We start from the raw sequence: 19,119 nt of genomic DNA, 5'->3' as shown, positions 1-19,119 counted from the left end.
CCATTCCCTGCCTTCAAATAGAGCAAGCAAAGTAATTGATTGACTGTATATTGGTTTGCAGAAGCAGAGAAGCTTTTTCTGTGAGAAACAGTGTTGCCTAGTGAATAAGAGCATGGGCCTGGGAGTCAGAAGGTCATGAGTTCTAATCCCGGCTCCACCACTTGTCTGTTTTGTGACCTTGAGCAAGTCACCTCACTTTTCTGAGCCTCCGTTCCCTCATCTGTAAAATGGGGATTGAGACTGTGAGCCCCACGTGCGACAGGAACTGTGTCCAACCCGATTTGCTCGTGTCCACCCCAGTGCTAAGTGCAGTGCCTGGCACATTATTATTATTATTATTACAATATAACAGAGTTGGTAGACATGTTAATAATAATAATTATAATTATGGTATTTGTTAAGTGCTTACTATGTGCCTGGCACTGTACTAAGCTCTGAGGAGGATATAAGCAAATCAGGTTGGACACAGTCTCTGTAACACATAGGGCTCACACACTTAATCCCCATTTTACAGAGGCCCAAAGAAGTGAAGTGACAGTCAAATGGCAGAGCTGGGATTAGAACCCAGGTCCTTTTGGCTCTCAGACACGCGCACTATCCATTAGGCTTCTCTACCCTCGACGAGCTTATAGTCTAGAGGGCATGAGGCGGTCTCTTCTTCAGATCCTACCAATGTTGAGCCTTGGCGACTTTGGGCTCGAGAGATGGTTGTCGGCTGATCAAGGTAGTTCCTTCAAAAGAAAAGATCTTTTGGCTTAGCAAACACTCCCAGCTGAATACACACTGGCACATTTGATCATGCGTGAGTCATTTCTCAAAATAAAAGCCAGCTACTTGTTTCACTGGTCAGTGGGGATTTACTGAGGGCCAAGTGTGAGCACAATACTGAACTGGGTGTGGTTTTCATTCATTCATTCATTCATTCATTCATTCAATCGTATTTATTGAGCGATTTCTGTGTGCAGAGCACTGTACAGAGTCCCGCCGTGAGAACGTCTTTGAGCTTCTAAAACAGCGGCTCAGACCATCCCACCTTGCTATCGCTTGTTCTGGTGAAATTTTTTCACCACCTTCACTGGATCCTCCCCTACTTTGAGTAGCAGTGTGGCTTAGTGGATAGGTCTCAGTTCTGGGGTTTTCTTTGTGACGGGGTCATTTATGACAAACCACAGGGAGAAAATGAAGTAATCCTAGTAATAATAATTGTGGTATTTATTAAGTGCTTACTGTGTGCCAGGCACTCGTTCAAGCACTGGGGTGGATACAAGTAAGTCAGGTTGAACACAGTCCCTGTTCCACACCGGGCTCAAAGTCTCAATCCCCATTTTACAGATGAGGTCACTGAGGCCCAGTGAAGTGACTTGCCCAAGGTCACACAGTAGACAAGTGATAGATTAGAACCCATGACCTGACTCCCAGGCCCGTGCTCCATCCACTACACCATGCTGCTTCTCTTAGTTCTACTACTGGTCAAAGTAATGTTGCTTATTGAGCACCCACTGGGTGTAAGATACTTTAATAAACTCCTGGGAAAGTCAGAAGCACAGGCGTGTTTCCTCCCCTCAAGAAGCTTGCACTCTCTCTGTTGCAGGGGGAGACGGACAGTACTCTCAGTGGAATAGAATTAACTGGCTGAAAGTTCAATCGTCTGTGCATAAAATAAAAACACAGGCACACAAATACACAACTGGGACTAAAGAAATGCCTAAGTGTTCAAGGTGGCAGTGAATTGATAGGATTCTGGTTGATGGGAATTGATTGAGTAAGGCTTGTTGGAGAGGCTGGGATTTTAGGAGGGCTTTAAACTTAGGGAGAGCAATGGCCTATTGGACCTGTGGGAAATGGGAGGAAATTCCAGGAAGGGGGGATAGAGACAGAGGAAGTGGGGAGGGAGTTTAGCTCAAGAAGAACAAGGAGACCAAGCTGGAGAGGAGCAGATGAAAAGTCAGTATGGTAGGAGGAAAGAGTCAGTGGAGAACTGTTTTTTGTGGTCTTTGTTATATGGCAAGCACTGTTCTAAGTGCTGAGATAGATACAAGTCAATCAAACCTGACACAATTTTTGTCCCACATGGAGCTCACAGTTTAGGAGGGAAAACAGGTATTAAATCCCCAGTTTGCAGTTGAGGAAACTGAAGCACAGAGAAGTTAAAAAAGCCTTGTCCAAAGTCACACAGCAGGCAAGTGGTGGAGCAGGGTCGTCTGGCTTCCAGGCCCTAGTTTCATCCACTAGGCCACTGGAAGTCGATCACGAAGAGTCGATCTAACATTTTTTTTCCTCCACAACTAGCTTGTAGCTAAATACTAACACCCTCTGGTGGGTGGATGTTAAAAAAAAAATCCAATTTTCAAGTATAGAAGCAAAGCTTTTTTCAGTGAAATATTATCCCAATTCAACAGAAGTCTAAGGTAAAGTTTCTGTTCCTCAAGATGCTTTAATCTTTACCTTACCTGTAGGCATTATCTGACTCTTTGGTGAAAGAAAATCCCATAAACCCGGTTAAGTGTTTAGTTATTACATCCAGCAGTTTAGAATTAACGTGCCATTTTAGAAAAAAATCCTGAATCTACGCATTTCTTAATGATAATCATTCAATCCATTTTTGAGTGCTTACTATGTGCAGAGCACTGTACTAAGCACTTGGGAGAGAATACCAATCTTTTCAGCCCCGTTTTAAGGACGGGTAAGGATCTTTCATTCATTCATTCAATAGTATTTATTGAGCGCTTACTATGTTCAGAGCACTGTACTAAGCACTTGGAATATACAATTCAGCAACAGATAGAGACAATCCCTGCCCAATGATGGGCTCACGGTCCAATCGGGGGAGACAGACAGACAAAAACAAGACAACATCATCATGATAAATAGAATCAAGGGGATGGACACCTCATTAACAAAATAAATAGGGGAATAAAAATATATACAAATGAGGACAGTGCTGAAGGGAGGGGAAGGGAGAGGGGAGGAGCAGAGGGAAAAGGGGCTTAGCTGAGGGGAGGTGAAGGGGGGGAAGGGGAAGGGAGCAGAGGGTGGAGGGGCAGCAGAGAGGGAGCAGAGGGAAAAGGGGTAGCTCAGTCCTGGAAGACCTCTTGGAGGAGGTGAGCTTTCAGTAGGGCTTTGAAGAGGGGAAGAGAGTTAGTTTGGTGGATGTGAGGAGGGAGGGCATTCCAGGAGAGCGGTAGGACGTGGACCAGAGGTCAACGGCGGGATAGGCATGAACAGGGGACAGTGAGGAGGTAAGCAGCAGAGGAGCAGAGTGTACAAGGGTGGGTGGTAGAAAGAGAGAAGGGAGGTGAGGTTGGAGGGGGCAAGGTAATGGAGAGCCTTGAAGCCAAGAGTGAGGAATTTGTTTCGGGTGGGGGTCTTGACGTTGTACACTTGAGTCTGTTTACCAGAATTAGCCGAGACCGCCATCTCCTGGTTATAATAACAATGATAATAATAATGATATTTAAGGACTTACTATGTGCTAGGCACTGTGCTAAGAGCTGGGATAGGTACAAGGTAATCAGGTCGGACAGTCCCTGCCCTCCACGGGGCTCACAGTCTTACTCCCCATTTCACAGCTGAGGTAACCGAGGCCCAGAAAAGTAAAGTGACTTGTCTAAGGTAACAGAGCAGACAAGTGGCAGAGTCGGGATTAGTATCCATGTCCTTTGATTCCCGAGCCCGTGCTCTTGCCACTAGGCCGTACTGCTTTTCAGGTTTATCCACCCTGCTGACGGTCCATCGGATATAACCTGGTTCGGACAGCATGCGATTATCCTCTCCGCATTTCACTTGTGGATTTAACTTCTCCAAATCCTTCTTGGTTCAAAAGATGGAGGCCTTGGGGGTTGAGTAGGTGGGTGGGCTCAGAAAGGAGTTGGCGGGATGGGTTCCGTCTGTCTCTGGGTTATATTCCTCCAGGGCACATGAATTCCACTATGCGCAGAAGAGAGCTACAGGGCGAGGAACGAGCATTTTACCCACCATTCTTCTCTCTCATTTCCATCCTCTGCGGTTTAAAATGTCTCCGGAAGATATCGTAAGAGTTGGTGGCCACTTATACCCCAAAAGTCTATGTGGCATTGTCAGACATTTCCCCACCCTGTTTTGTTACAGGGTAGTAAAGAAGGTAAGTCTAAGAGAAGGCACCAGAGGAGGCTTCTCCAAATATAAATAAAGAAGGATGTGGCAGGGATAAAAAAATGTAATGAAAACAGAACCATTCACACACTCCCTTGCGGCATGTTCAGAATGAAAAATAGTAATTTGTTGTGTTTTCCCAAAGATTCAGCTTTTAAACACTTTTCTCTGCTTTCGGCATAAACTCATTTCGACCCTCATTAAAACATTCTATCTAGGAGAAGGGATTGAGTGTGACTATCTTCCACTGTTTCGCTTGTGTTATTGATGATTAAGATGCAACCCAAGGAATCCCACACGGAAAATGATTTATTTTGGCCTTGTCACCGTGTGTATTGATTTAACGTTGGCGCCCCATGATTAATATGCAGATGATGCAGCATGCAATAAAAGCGGTCGAAAGTGGTTCGGGGGAGGCAGACTTTGTGTCGTGAATTACTGAATTGTAGCTGTGTGGCTGGTAATGAGGGAGAGAGGTGTCTCAGAGTGGTCTATGAGGCGTTTCTTCTTCCTTTCAGGATGGGCTAATGGGGGAAGTTGTTATTTCTTTGTATTTCTTTGTGTTTCTCCTGTAAGTGCTGAGTGCCCATTATTGAATTCACCTCAGTCACGACTTCCTTCCCATCACCCTCACCCACGGAGGAGAGTAGGCAGGAAGGAAAATGTTGGGACTGATTCTCAGTCAGTCAGTCAGTCGTACTTATAGAGGGCTTACTGCGGTGCAGAGCACTGTACTAAGTACTTGGGAGAATCCAATATAATAATAATGGTATTTGTTAAGCGCTTACTATGTGCCAAGCACTATTCTAAGCATGGGGTAGATACAAGGTAATCAGGTTGTCCCACGTAGGGCTCACAGTCTTCACCCCCATTTTACAGTTGAGGTAACTGAGGCACAGAGAAGTTAAGTGACTTGCCCAAAGTGACTCAGCTGACAGGCGGCAGAGCCAGGATAATGATATAATAGACACAATATGATTAATGATGTTGGTATTTGTTAAGTGCTTACTATGTGCAGAGCACTGTTCGAAGCGCTGGGGTATACAAGGTAATCAGGTTGTCCCACATGAGGCTCACAGTCTTAATCTCTATTTTACAGATGAGGTAACTGAGGCACAGAGAAGTTAAGTGACTTGCCCAAAGTCACACAGTGAACAAGTGGCAGAGCTGGGATTCGAACCCATGACCTCTGACTCCCAAGCCCATGCTCTTTCCATTGAGCCACGCTGCTTCGATATAATGATATAGTAGACACATTCCCTTGCCCTCAACGAGCTTACAGTTTAGAGGGGGAAACAGTGTGGTTTAGAGCATAGGCTCTGGAGTCAGAAGGGCCTGAGTTCTAATACTGTCTCCACCACATGTCTGCTGGGTGACCTTAGGCAAGTTGTTTCACTTCTCAGTGCCTCAGTTACCTCATCTGTAAAATGGGGAGCAAAAGTGTGAGTCCAATGTGGGACAGGAACTATGTCCTACCTGATTATCTTTTATCTACCTCAGTGCTTAGAACAGTGCTTGGCACAGAGTAAACACATAACAATCACCACACTAATTATTATTATTATTGTTATTGGGGGAGATGGACATAAATATAAATAAATTAGCTGAAAAGCAGGCCCAATGAATCAATTGGTCCTGCTTTCCACTGTGGCCCAGTGGATAGAGCCTGGGCTAAGGAGTCAGAGGACGGGGTTCTAGCCCCGGCTCTGCCACTTGTCTGCTGTGTGACCTTGGGCAAGTCAGTTAACTTCTCAGTGCCTCAGTTCTCTCATCTGCAAAATGGGGACTCAGTATCTATCTCTCCCTTCTCCTTAGACTGTGAACTTCATGTGGGACCTGATGAACTTGTAGCTAACTCTGCACTTAGTATAGTGCCTGGCACATAATAAGTGCTTAGCAAATAACATTTAGAAAAAGACAATCAATCAGTGGTATTAATTGAGCACCTACTGGGAGCAGGGCACTGTACTGAGCACTTGGGAAAGTAAAATAGAAGACATGATTCTTGCTCCAAGGAGCTTACAGCCAAGTTGGGGGAAAAGGTACAAAATAGTGTGCAAAGTATCTGTAAGCTCCTTGGGGGTAATAATAATAACACTGATGGTATTTGTTAAGCGCTTACTATGTGCCAGGCACTGTACTAAGCACTGGGATGGATACAAGCAAATCAGGTTGGACACAATCTCTGTCCCTCGTAGGACTTAATCTCGATCTTCATTTTACAGATGAGGTAGCTAAGGCCCAGAGAAGTGAAGTGACTTGCCCAAGGTCAGACAGCCTACAAGTAGCGGATCAGGGATTAGAACCCAGGTCTTCCTGACTCCCAGACCGGTGCTCTATCCTCTAGGCAGTAGGTAGGTAGGAATGCCGCAGGCGGTGAGATGCATGTCTCTTGCCCATGTTAGTCTGGCTACGGGGAGGAGCTGGGGCTCGAACCCAGATGGCGCCTCAGAGGGGCAGCCCCTGTGCCCCTACTTTCGTCTCGGTTCGCCCGCCTTTTGTCCAGGGAGGACTGAGTTCCAGATGGAACATTCTGCAGAAAAATGATCTCCAAAAAGAAGGCTCGGCCTGTGTCGATCCGGCCTGCCAGCCGTGCATAATTCCACGGGGTCTTGACCGGAACAGCAGTAATGTGCGAGCGTATATATATAATTGATAGATCCATGTCTGGCTCTCCACTTATCCACAGATACTCATTTATCTTCTCCTTTGTGTGGGCAAGGAGGTGCATGTGCATCCTAAATTGGTGGCTAAATTTAGAAAGTCGCCTGAATGCATAATCGCTGAACGTGATCCGGTCTCTCGGAATTGGCCGGGGGCCAAGATTCGCATTAAAAATTAGTGATTCCGGAGCAGGGATGGGCGGTGCCAGTAACTGTTCGCTAGACCGTTTCTCCCCACGATGATTATCTCGGTAGCGGAACGGGCTTGACACCCTGTCTGCCCACGTGCTGACGGTAAGCTTGTCGAGGGCAGGGCACATATTTACCAACTCTGATATTTTGTAGTCTCCCAAGTGCTTAATTTAGTGCTCTGAATACTTAAGCGCTCAATAAATATGATTGATTCATTGATTGATGTCCCTGGGGGCTCAGCCCTTGACGGTGGGGCCAGGTGCCAGGTTGGCAAGGGTAGCTTCGCAGTCCCTAACATAAGCACTTAGTACAGTGTTTCACACACAGTAAGCACCAATAAATGCAATTGAATAATAATAATGATGGTATTTGTCAGAGCCACAGTGGAAGATTTTTTGTCCTATGGTATTTGTTAAGTGCTTGGCTTACTATTTGCCAGGCACTATACCAAGTGTTGGAGTAGATACAAGCTAATCAAGTTGGACACAGTCCGTGTCCCACCTGGGGCACTCAGTCTTAATCCCCATCTTACAGATAAGGTAACTGAGGCCCAGGGAAGTGAAGTGACTTGTCTAAGGTCACACACAACAGACAAGTGGTGGAGCTGGGATTAGAAGCCAGGTCCCCTGACTCCCAGGCCCAGGCTCTATCCAAAGCCGGGTCCCCTGACTCCCAGGCCCAGGCTCTATCCACTAGACCACACTGCTTCTCATAGATGATAAGTGAAATGGTGGCTTTTAGACCATGAGTTCTGAGGGGGCTAGGGTCTGTATGCTCACTTGGAGAAGGGTCCCCTCAGTTCTCCCATAGAGTGCAGATGATATTCCTGGGAATCCTGCCTGGTTTTATTCCTGAGAAGCTTGTCCCTTCCTACCTTACCTCTCATTTCCTACTACAACCCAGCCCACACACTTCACCCCTCTAATGCCAGTCTACTTCTCTGAAACTCCATCTCGTCTATCTCGCTGCCAACCCCTCACCCATGTCCTCCCTCTGGCCTGGAACTCCCTCCTTCTTCACGTCCGACAGACGTTCAGTCTCCTCACCTTCAAAGCCTTATGAAAATCACATCTTTTCCAAGAGGCCTTCCCCGACTAAGCCCTCATTTGTTCTTCTACCATCTTATACCACCTTGTATCACCCTTGCACTTAGATTTGCACACTTTATTCACCCCTCCCTCAGCCCATAGTACTTATGTCCATATCTGTAACTTAATCACATTATTGTCTGTCTCCCCCTATAGACTCTAACCTTACTATGGTCAGGAAACATGTCTACCAACTCTGTTATATTATACTCTCCCAAGCTCTTGGAACAGTGTTCTGTACACAGTAACCGCTCAATAAATACGATTGATTGATTGTACAAAGGGCTTGACCTGCACCTCATTCTCCTGAAGGACCTGTCTCCTTTCTGATTAGCAGTATAAGTACTGCATTCTTAAGCGCTTACTATGTGTCAGCACCTAAGCGCTGGGGTAGATACGAATTAATTGGGTTAGACACATTCCCTGCCCCTTGTGGGGCTCACAGTTAAGCTCACCTTCCAGTGCCTATTTGTCTGCCCAGGCTGATGTGGGTTGTTGGAAGAGCCTTCCCAATAAACAGCCTTCTACCCAAATAAGCAAGACATGCATTTTGAAAGAACTGGGTACATCGATCTCTGAATTCAACCTCCCTGTTGCTTCCTGCTCATTGATCCGTGTTAGAAGAAGCGCTACCATCTTTCTGTCTTCTCTAGAGTGTAGTGGTAGGAATAATAGCATGAGAAGCAGAGTGACTTATTGGATAGAGTGCGGGCCTAGGAGTCAGAAGGACCTGGGTTCTAATCCTAACTCTGCTACTTGTCTGCCGTGTGAACTTGGGCAGGTCACTTTTCTGTGCCCCAGTTACCTCATCTGTGAAATAGGGAGCCCCATGCGGGGCAGGGACTATGTCTAACCTGATTATCTTGTATCTACCCCAGAGTTCAGAACAGTGCTTGGCACTTAGAAAGTGCTTAAAAAGGATCATAATTGTTATAATTGCTATTATTAGGAATAGTATTTATTCATTGCTTACTATGTGCGGAGCACAGTACTAAGCACTGGGGAAGAATACAGTGATAGGAATTAGTCATGGTCCCTGTCCCTTGAGGAGCTCACAGTCTAGGAATGTAAGCGGGGGAGAGGAGGCTGGAGACAAATGCATCTGGAGCGATGAAACTGTAAAACATTAAAGGAGGAAAAAAGACAAGAACAGGCACAAAGCACAAAATGAAAATGAAATCCATAGAGCGGGTGAGTAGAGGAGCAAAATTTCCGGCTCCTCATGGCTCAGGACCTAAGTCCCACCCATAACCACAGCAACTTCTACCATAGCCACAAAACCAGAGGGGTCTTTCTTGCTGACATGTTCTAGCCAACGTCTGAAACCCCCCCAGCCAGCCTCATCTCTAGGAAATCGGTTCCAGTCGAGTAGAAACTCATCTGAGCGGCATGGGCTGCCAAACCTCTTCCTAGAAGTTTTCCAGCGAGGCCAAGTGATCCCTGCTCCTCTACACCGTCCCTGCCACGTGCCTGTAAGCATGCCCACGTGTGTGTGTGTGCGCGCGCGCACACACACACACACACACACACAGAGTCTCCTTGCCTCTCTTGAGCTGCAACCTCAGCTCCCACAGACTCCATCTGAGCAGTCCCACGATGGCTTTGTTCTAGCCCGCACCCCCGGTTTCCTGGGCGATGATGCAGTCTCGCTCCTTAGTATTCCCAGGCACAGAGTAAAAATTCCATCGTGCGCCTCGCCTACATATGTATATATATCCTGGTGGCGGAGGGGCCCCCCCCCCGGATACGGAAATGGGCACAGAAGGAAGCTGCGGAAGCTCCGGACATCTGCCTGAGGCCGAGCGGAGATGCAGAACGCCTCCATGGTCCAGGTTGGCGGGACCAGGCCAGACGGGATCGGTCCTTTCCGGTCAGGGGCCCACGGGCATGTCTCTCTGCCCACAGGGATGCAGTGAACACCAAGGGCCTGGGGAAGCCCCCCCCAGACCCTCCAAGTGGCTGAGTTTTGGGGAGCTGGGAAGCTGAAGCCCCATCCCTCAGACTCTGGCACATCCACACTGATCTGGCTGAGGAGATCATTGGCCAGTGAGTCAAATGGGGAGAGCTTCCTGGAAGACTGGCCCTTTTCTCGGGGACACCATGTGGGTGCCGTCGTGTCTAGAACCTCGAATTACTAGGTGTCAGTCCATGTGTGGCCCTGATTCTCAGGAGAACAAACACTAAGGAAGCTTGGGAATTCTGCCTCCTTCCCTGTGTGGGTAGGTGAGGTGGGGGGATCGTGTTTGGCTTGGCCTTGGGGGCAACACCGGAAGGACCGTTCCTATTCCTGATTACGCCCGGGATTGAGGGAGAAGGGGGAGCTTAGTTCTCGATTCATAACTTCATGGTGTTTGAATTTCCGAAATGGATTATTAATAATAATAATAATAATAATGGCATTTGTTTAGTGCTTGCTATGTGCCAAGCACTGCTTGTCAATAGTTCAAGAGTTCTTTTGGAGTGAAAAGTTGCTATCATTCATATCGCTTTGAATTTATGTCTCTGGGGTTTTTTATTCTTGTGTTATTCTTTTAATTAATATACCATTAATTGCTGCTTATTAGCTTGGAGGTCGGGGGACAAAAAACATTGCTTATGATATGAAAATGTTGACCTCTTCCTTTTTTATTTTGTTTGTTTTGGGTAGGAGTTCAAATTGGGACCTGGTGGAATTCAGTGGTTGTTTTGAAAGAGGGAGCCATATCCATCTCTAGGATGAAGAAAAGCAGGAGCGTCATGACGGTGACAGCTGATGATGTGAGTTCAAAGATTTGGCTTTTCTCAGCTCTCAATCAATCAATCAGTCATATTTATTGAGCTCTTGCTTTGTGCAGGACACTGTACTAAGCACTTGGGAGCATGCAACACAACTATATAGCATACACATTCTCTACCCACAATGCTCTTACAGCCTAGAGAGGGAGACATCTCCCCCTTAGATACCCACAGCTCTTTGTGAAAATAACAGTCATCATTGTGGTATTTTTAATTGCCTACTCTGTGCCAGCACTATACTGCAAAGTAAATGCTCAATTAATCAATCAGTGGTATTTATTGAGCTCTTACTGGGTGCTTACTAAGCACTTGGGAGAGTACAGAGTTGTTAAACACATTCCCTGCCCACAACAAGCTTACAGCCTAGGGGAGGTGACAGGCACTAATATAAATAAACAATTTACAAATATGTACATAAATTCTGTGGGGCTGAGGACTGAGGTGAATATCAAATGCCCTAAGGGTAAAGATCCAAGGGAGTAGTGGTGAAGAGGGAGAGGAACTTGGGGAAGAGAGGGCTTAATTAGGGAAGGTCTCTTGGAGGAGATGTGACATTAATAAGGTTTTGAAAGTGGGGAGAGTGGTGGTCTGGTGGATATGGGAGAGATGGGAGTTCCAGGCAAGAGGGAGGATGTGGGAAAGGTCTCAAAGGTGAGACAATTGAGAATGGGGCTCGGCGAGTAAGCTGGCGCCAGAGGAGTGAAGAGTGCAGGCTAGCTTGTAGTAGGTAATCAGGGAGGTGAGCTAGGAGGGGGCGAGCTGAATGACCACTTTAAAGCCAATGGGAAGGAATTTCTGTTTGATGCAGTGGTGGATGGGCAACCACTGGAGGTGTTTGAGGAGTGGGGAGATGTAGACTGACCTTTTTGTAGAAAAATGATCTGTGCGGCAGAGTGAATGAACTGGAGTGGGTAGAGATAGGAGGCAAAGAGGTCAGCAAGGAGGCAGATCAGTAGTCAAGGTGGGATAGGATAAGTGTTTGGATCAGCATAGTAGCACTTTGGATGGAGAAGAAAGGACAGATTTTAGCGATGTTGTGAAGGTAGAACCGGCAGGATTTGGCGACATTGAATATATGGGTTGTTTGAGAGAGATGAGTGAAGGATAATGCCAAGGTTGCAAACCTGTGAGATAGGGAGGATAGTGGTAGTATCTACATTGATGGGAGGACAGGGTTTGGGTGGAAAAATAAGGAGTTCTCTTTTACACATACTCAGTTTGAGAAGCAAGGTGGCCTAGTGGAAAATGTATGGGCTTGGGAATCAGAGGACCTGGGTTCTAATCCCAACTCTGCCACTTGTCTGCTCTATGACCCTGGGCAAGTCACCTAACTTCTCTGTGCCTCAGTTCCCTCATCTGTAAAATCTGAACAGGGATTGTGTCCAGCCCCATTATCTTGTATCTACCCCAGCACTTAGTACAGTGCCTGGAACCAAGGTGGCACTTAAATACCATTAAAATAAAAAAAGTTTCCTCGTGAAAGCAGGAGGAAATGTGAGACTGCAGAGAAGGAGAGAGGTCTGGGCTGGAGCGGTAAATTTCAGAGTCATCTGCATAGTGATGGTAGTCGAGGTTATGGGAGCAAAATAGTTCTCCAAGGAAGTGGGTGAAGATGGAGAATAGAAGGGGACACAGAACTGGGACTTGAGGGACCCTCACTGTCAGAGGGTGGGAGGCAGAGGAGGACCTGGTGAAAGAGACTGAGAAGGAGCGGTCAGAGAGATGGGATGAGAGCCAGAAGAGTATCAGTGAAGCGTAGGTAGGAGTTCAATTTTATGATCCCAAGAACTTATGCACAGGAAGCTCTTAATCAATCCTGGTAACAGTGGGAGAAGAATCCAGAGGAGGTGCCTAGGAAAGAGAGTTCATCAAAAAAAATTTCCTAAATCTATGGAAAACTTTTTTTCTGCCCTCTGTCCCTGAGCACATCAAAATCTTCCCAAAAGAAATAGAAAGCAACTTCTGTAGGGAAAAAGATTGTGTTTGTTAGTCACCCTGTCCACTGAAAGGCAGTGTTCTGCTCCAAATCCTTCATGGAAGAAATCAATAAAAGGCTTTAGGCTTAGTTTTAGTGCAATACTAAAATGAGGACAGTAGGAACATAGAGTTTTTATTAAGCACTTTCTATCTTTGTGTCTAACCAAGCCCTGGTGTAGATGCATAGATGCAAAGCTAATCATATCAGACAGAATTCTTGCCCTACTTGGGGCTCATAATCTAAAAGGGAAGGGGAGCAGGTATCTTGTGCCCATTTTACAGATGAGAAAACTGCCTCAGAGAGGCAAACAAACTTGTCCAGGGTCACGCAATGGGCCAGAGACAGAACTGGAAACAGAACTTGGTTTCCCGGTTTCTGGTCCCATATTGTATCCATTCATTCATTCAATCATATTTATTAAGCACTTATTATGTGCAGAGCATTATACTAAGCATTTGGGAAAGTACATTGCAGCAATAAAGAGTGACATTCCCAGCCCACAACGAGCTATCCGTTAAGCCTCATTGCCTTTTTTGAAACTGATGACAGCAAAAGTATAGCTAGAAGAATAAATGGTCTAGTGGATAGAGCCTGGGTATGGAGTCAGAAGGTCATAGGTTCTAATCCCAGCTCTGCCACTTGCCTGCTGTGTGACCTTGAGCAAGTCACTAAACTTTTCTGAGCCTCAGTTACCTCATTTGTAAATGAGAATTCAATCCCATGCCCTCCTATTTCAACTGTCAGTCCCATGTAGGACAGGGGCCGTATCCAATCTGATTCTCTTCTACCTATCCCAGTTCTTAGTAAGCACTAAACAAATACCACAGTTATTATTATTAATAATGATAATAATCCAGTGGCTGAATGTGGGTGTGGAAAAGTATGTGTGCCCTGCTGCTGGATATCTTGGTACCTGTTTTAGATGTAAAAATGGATAGGGTTTTCCCCCCTCTTATCTTTAACCTCTTCTCAAGTAGTCATTGTCTTTTCCTCATCAGATAGCTCCTCTCCAACCCCCTGAACATTTTGTATCCAACAGGGGCCTTTGTATTGCAGGCTTTTCCCTTCCCCGTTGGCCACTTTAGATCCTCTCCTTTTTTGAACCATGCTTCTCCTCGCATCTGATGCGATTTTTTATCCTTTGAATGGGCTTTATTGTTATGAGGAATATTCTGAATGAACGGATTGCTTTTCATAATGCAAATCTGTGCCTGGCAAAAATGTCACCTAATTTATTTATAAACCCAGATAGATTCGCCACACACCCAGATCTCTGGCACTGGGCACCTTTTCGATTCAGCTGGATCGCAGGGTTTGGCAATCCAAAATGATTGACCGTGATGGAAGTGAGACCATGTTAAACTGAATTCTGGTTAAAAATTCTCAAGATGAGGTTGCAAAAATCCCCAATGAAAATGCGTGAAGCCACAGTTCAAGCTGCTGCAGAACAGCCCCAAACAGGTCGTATCTCTTCAGGAAGTGCAGAGGGTAAAAATAAAAGCGTCAAAATGAGCCTCCTGTACTGTACTGAATATCCAAATGTGGTTCTAACTCTGTTTCCCCTTAAGCTGGGGCTTTAATCAGTCAATTGTATTTATTGTGTTCAGAGAACTGTACTAAGCACTTGGGAGAGTACAGCATAACAATAAACAGGCACATTCCCTACCCACAATGAAATTACAGTCTAGAGTGGGGCACAGACATTAATCTAAATAAATAAATTACATGATGGATGTGGACATGAGTGCTGTGGGGCCAGAGGGGTGGGGATGAATAAAGGGAGCAAGTCAGGGTGATGCAGAAGGGAGTGGAAGAAGAGGAAAGGAGGGCTTAGTCATGGAAGGCCTCTTGGAGGAGATGGGCCTTCAATAAGGCATGGAAGTTGGGAGAATAATTTAGATGTTTGTGTCTCCTTAGCACATCTTAGTACAGCGCATGGCATATAGTAAGCACTTAACAAATACCACAGATACTATTATTACTATTAGACTGTGGCCTTCATGTGGGAAAGGGGCTGTGTCCGATCTGATGGTACTGTGTCTACCTGAGTGCTTAGTTCAGTGCTTGGCTCATAGTAAGTGTTGAACAATTATTATTATTATTAATAGAGAAGCAGCATGGCCTAGTGGATAAAGCCCAGACCTGGGTACCAGAAGGACCGGGGTTCTAATCCCACTCTCACCACCTATTTGCTGTGTGAACTTAGGCATGTCATTTCACTTCTCTGGGGCTCATTTCCCTCATCTGTAAAATGGGGATTAAGACTGTGAGCCCCCTCTGGGACGGGGACTGTGTCCAACCCGACTTGCGTGTATCCACCCAGTACTTAGTACAACTCTTGACACATAACAGATGCCAGTATTATTATGATTGCTATTATTATTAACAGTAGGAGTATTGCAGCATGGTGTAATGGATAGAGCACAGGCCTGGGAGTCAGAAGATCATGGGTTCTAATCCTGGCTCCACCACTTGTTCACTGTGTGACCTGGGGCAAGTCACTTCCCTTCTCTGAACCTCACTTATCTCATTTATAAAGTGGGGATTGAGACCGTGAGCCCCATTATAGGACAGGGACTGTGTCCAACCTGATTTGATTATATCCACCCTGGCGCTTACTCTGGTACCTGCCACGGAGCATGTGCTTAACAAATACCAAAATTATTATTATTATAGTTATTAAGAAGAACTTGCTGGCTACTTTGGCTAATTGTACTTCTCTCCCTTGCCCCCTCGCCCCTCTGCCATTCCGGCTCGGCATCTCGGGCCCAGCAGGCCAGGGAGGATGTGGACTGCGGCCTGAGTAAGTCGTACAGCTCGTCCAGCCACACCCTGGGCATCGACCTGTGGAGAGGCCGGCGCTGCTGCTCGGGGAACCTGCAGCTGCCCCCGCTGGCCCAGCGCCAGACGGACACCGCCAAGACCCCCGACGGAGACCTCTCCAGGCCCACCACGCTGCCCCTGCTCACCCTCCCCAGCATCGCCATCACCAGCGCCAGCCTGGAATGGTGAGTGGTCGCGCTCTTCTGGGATCTGGGGGCCGGGGCCAACCGTGGCGGTCCCCGACTCTAGTGGCCCGCTTTGGGATCCGCCGCGAAACACGGGTCAAGGCGGTTGGTTGTGGCCGGAACGGTGGGCTGTGGCCGCGGCTGGACTCGGTGGAGTGGTCCAGCCCTGTGGCCGAAACGAGAAGAGTGTTCACGCGTGTTTGCCTGGGCACGAAGGGTCACCAGAGGAACATGTCCAGACAATGAATGGGGCGGGGGCGACTGTGTCTCTGGGAGAGATGGAGACGGTCGCTAGCCACAGGGCTAGCGAAGTGTGGATCTGGCAGTTCAGTGGACCTGGGGATCGGGTCAGGACTCGGGGCTGATAGGAGTTTTGGAAGGATGCTGGGATGCAGGGCTTTTGGGGGGCCTGGGGAAGGCTGGCCTAGAGCATAAAGGAAGGAACACAGGTTCTGGCTCAGGGAGGAGACATGTTGGTGGTCATTGTGGGCTGTATGGGTCCGGCCTAGCCCCAGAGAAGAAGGAAAGGATCAGAGTGCAGCTCCAGAGCTCTGGTTTTGAGGGGAGTGGAGGGTAGGGGGGTCTTGATCTCTTTCTGGGTAGGTTTTCACACCTTTTAGGGACGCCATCAGTCTACCCAATCATTAAGCCCCCTCTAAACTGTAACCTCGTTATGGACAGGGAATGTATCTGTTTATTGTTAGCTTGTATTTTCCCAAGTGCTTAGTACAGTGTTGGGCACAAAGTAAGCTCTCAATAGATATGACTGAATGAAGATGGAGTGTGGGCTTTCAGCTTTAAAAGGGATCTAGACTATAAGCTTGTGTGGGCAGGGAATGTGTCTGTTTATTCTTAGGTTGTACTCTACCAAGTGCTTAGTTCAGTGCTCACTAAATATGATTGAATGGATCTATTATGGGGAGCTGATGATCATATTTAATCCTTTGTGAAACAGTGTGGCTAGAGGGGCACTACTCCATACTGTGCTTAATAAATATCATTGATTGATTGAAGGATTGACTGAACTCCAACCCAGCTTTCTTGAGGTGGCGGAGAACCTGCCTCTTCTGCTGAGATGGAGGTGATGGAAAAAACCTGCTCCATTGCCTTCAATCGTCCCGGCCAGAGTTTGGGTGGGCCTTTTTGTTGACAGAATTGTGTGTGTGGTTTTTTTAAGGTTTGCTACTTGCTAAGTACTGGGGTAGTTACAAGGCTATGAGATTGGACACAGCCTCTGTCCCACCGATGGCTCACAATTTATTTTATCCTCATTTTACAGATGAGGAAGCTGAGACCTAGAGAGTATATTGTATTCTCCCAAGCGCTAAGTACAGTGATCTGCACACAGTAAATGGTCAAATAGTCTGGGAAACAGCGTGGCCTGGTGGAAATAGCCCAGGCCTGTGAGTCAGAGGACCTGTGTTCTCATCATGGCTCTGCCCCGTATCTGCTGTCTGTCCTTGGGCATGTCTCTGGGCCTCGGTGACCCCAGCTGTAAAATGGATATTAGAACTGTGAACCCTATGCGGGACATGGTCGGTGTCCAATTTCATTCATTCACTTGTGTTTACTGAGCACTTACTGTGTGCAATTGGATTATCTTATACCTATCCCAGTGCTTGCCACATAGTAAGCGCTTAAATGTCATTAAAACAAAAGACATGACAAATATCACAATTGTTAATGTTTGCTTTAGGGCTCTGGTGTTCTTAGAATTTTTTTATTCCACTACACGTACCTATTTGTGACTTTGCTCTGAGGTGTTGTTTGTGAATGCTCAGCTCTTATCCTTCCCCGGCCTCCCACTAGGCTCAATTCTAGTATGCAGGTAGAGGATACTCAGGAGACTAAGCACTTGGGAGAGAGAACAGTATCGGTTTATTATGAGGAGCATCCTCTTACTAACTGTAAGGTCCTTATACTAATTCTTTTTTTGTTTAATGGTATTTGTTCAGTGCTTACTATGTGCCAGGCACTGTACTAAATGCTGGGGTAGATACAAGGTTGGACCCAAGTCCACGTACCATAAAGGGCTCACAGAGAAGCAGCGTGACTCAATGAAAAGAACCCGGGTTTGGGAATCAGAGGTCATGGGTTCTAATTCCGGCTCCACCACTTGTCAGCTGTGTGACTTTGGGCAAGTCACTTAACTTCTCTGTGCCTCAGGTCCCTCATCTGTAAAATGGGGATGAAGACTGTGAGCCCCACGTGGGACAACCTGATTACCTTGTATCCTCCCCAGTGCTTAGAACAATGCTTGGCCCATACTAAGCGCTTAACAAATACCATCATCGTCCTCCTCATCATCATCATCACAGTCTTAATTCCCATTTTACAAACGAGATAACTGAGTACCCTTGGAAATATGTTTTTAAGATTCTACTTTTCCCCCTTAGAGGCGAAATGAATCGTATTTGTATTTTATGATATTTAAGTCCTTACTCAAATAAGTAAGACTTACTTAAAAAAATAAGAGTAAGTAATAAGTTCTCCTCCCAGCTCTGCCACTTGTCTGCTGTGTGACCTTGGGCAAGTCACTTCACTTCTCTGGGCCTCAGTTACCTCATCCATAAGATGGGGATTAAGACTGTGAGCCTCACGTGGGACAATGTGATTACCCCATATCTACCCCAGCGCTTAGAACAGTGCTCTGCACATAGTAAGCGCTTAATAAATACCAACATTATTATTATTATTATCATTATGAAGACTGCGAGCACCATGTGGGACAGAGACAGGGTCCCACCTTGCATCTACCTTGCATCTTAGTGCAGTGCCTGGCACAAAGTAAGCGTTTAATAGTTACCACAATTGTTAATCGTTATTATTATTATTGATTGATTGATTGATTGCCTCCAGACCCTTGGAGGATGGCTCAGGAAGTGATTGGCTTCTGGTCAATCAGTTTCTTTCAGAACACAAGGGGGAGCTGCCGCTCCTCTCATCGAAGGCAGAGCTGGGTTTCTTTGCGCAAAAACCTTCCATCAAAAGCTCATCCAGCTGCACCTCACTGTGAAACAAAATTTGGCAACAGTGTTCCCCGAACCGCGCCTGGAGCTGTTCTCTCTCTGCTGTTGATCTGCTGGAGAAGCAGCGTGGCTTTTAGTGGATGGCGCACGAACCTGGGAGTCAGAAGGTCATGGGTTCTAATTCCGGTCCCACCACATCCCCTCCTTGATCTGTGGAAAGTCACTTCACTTTTCTGGGCCTCAGTTATCTCAACTAGAAAATGGGGATTAAGGGTGTGAGGCCTATGCGGGACAGGGTCTAACTTGTATCTACCC

General features: G+C 46.5%; 1 protein-coding gene across 5 annotated transcripts in view; it reads left to right on the top strand.

Moving 5' to 3' along the window:
- PDE4B (phosphodiesterase 4B) overlaps positions 1 to 19,119 on the top strand; it is a 294,866-nt gene that overhangs the window by 32,882 nt on the left and 242,865 nt on the right. For 2 of the 5 annotated variants that reach the window (XM_029083418.2, XM_029083417.2), the window contains exons 2-3: positions 10,722 to 10,831; positions 15,600 to 15,835. In XM_029083418.2, the coding sequence (XP_028939251.1) occupies positions 10,790 to 10,831; positions 15,600 to 15,835 (278 nt within the window). In that variant the 5' untranslated portion in view covers positions 10,722 to 10,789. Of the gene's footprint in view, positions 1 to 9,882; positions 9,907 to 10,274; positions 10,294 to 10,721; positions 10,832 to 15,599; positions 15,836 to 19,119 lie in introns of those variants that run through there. The other 3 variants (XM_029083416.2, XM_029083419.2, XM_029083421.2) reach the window with 3 other exon arrangements.

The sequence above is a fragment of the Ornithorhynchus anatinus genome, chromosome 18 (genome assembly GCF_004115215.2).
Source record: "Ornithorhynchus anatinus isolate Pmale09 chromosome 18, mOrnAna1.pri.v4, whole genome shotgun sequence".
NCBI lineage: Eukaryota > Metazoa > Chordata > Mammalia > Monotremata > Ornithorhynchidae > Ornithorhynchus > Ornithorhynchus anatinus.
This window is presented reverse-complemented; position numbering and strand designations above follow the sequence as displayed.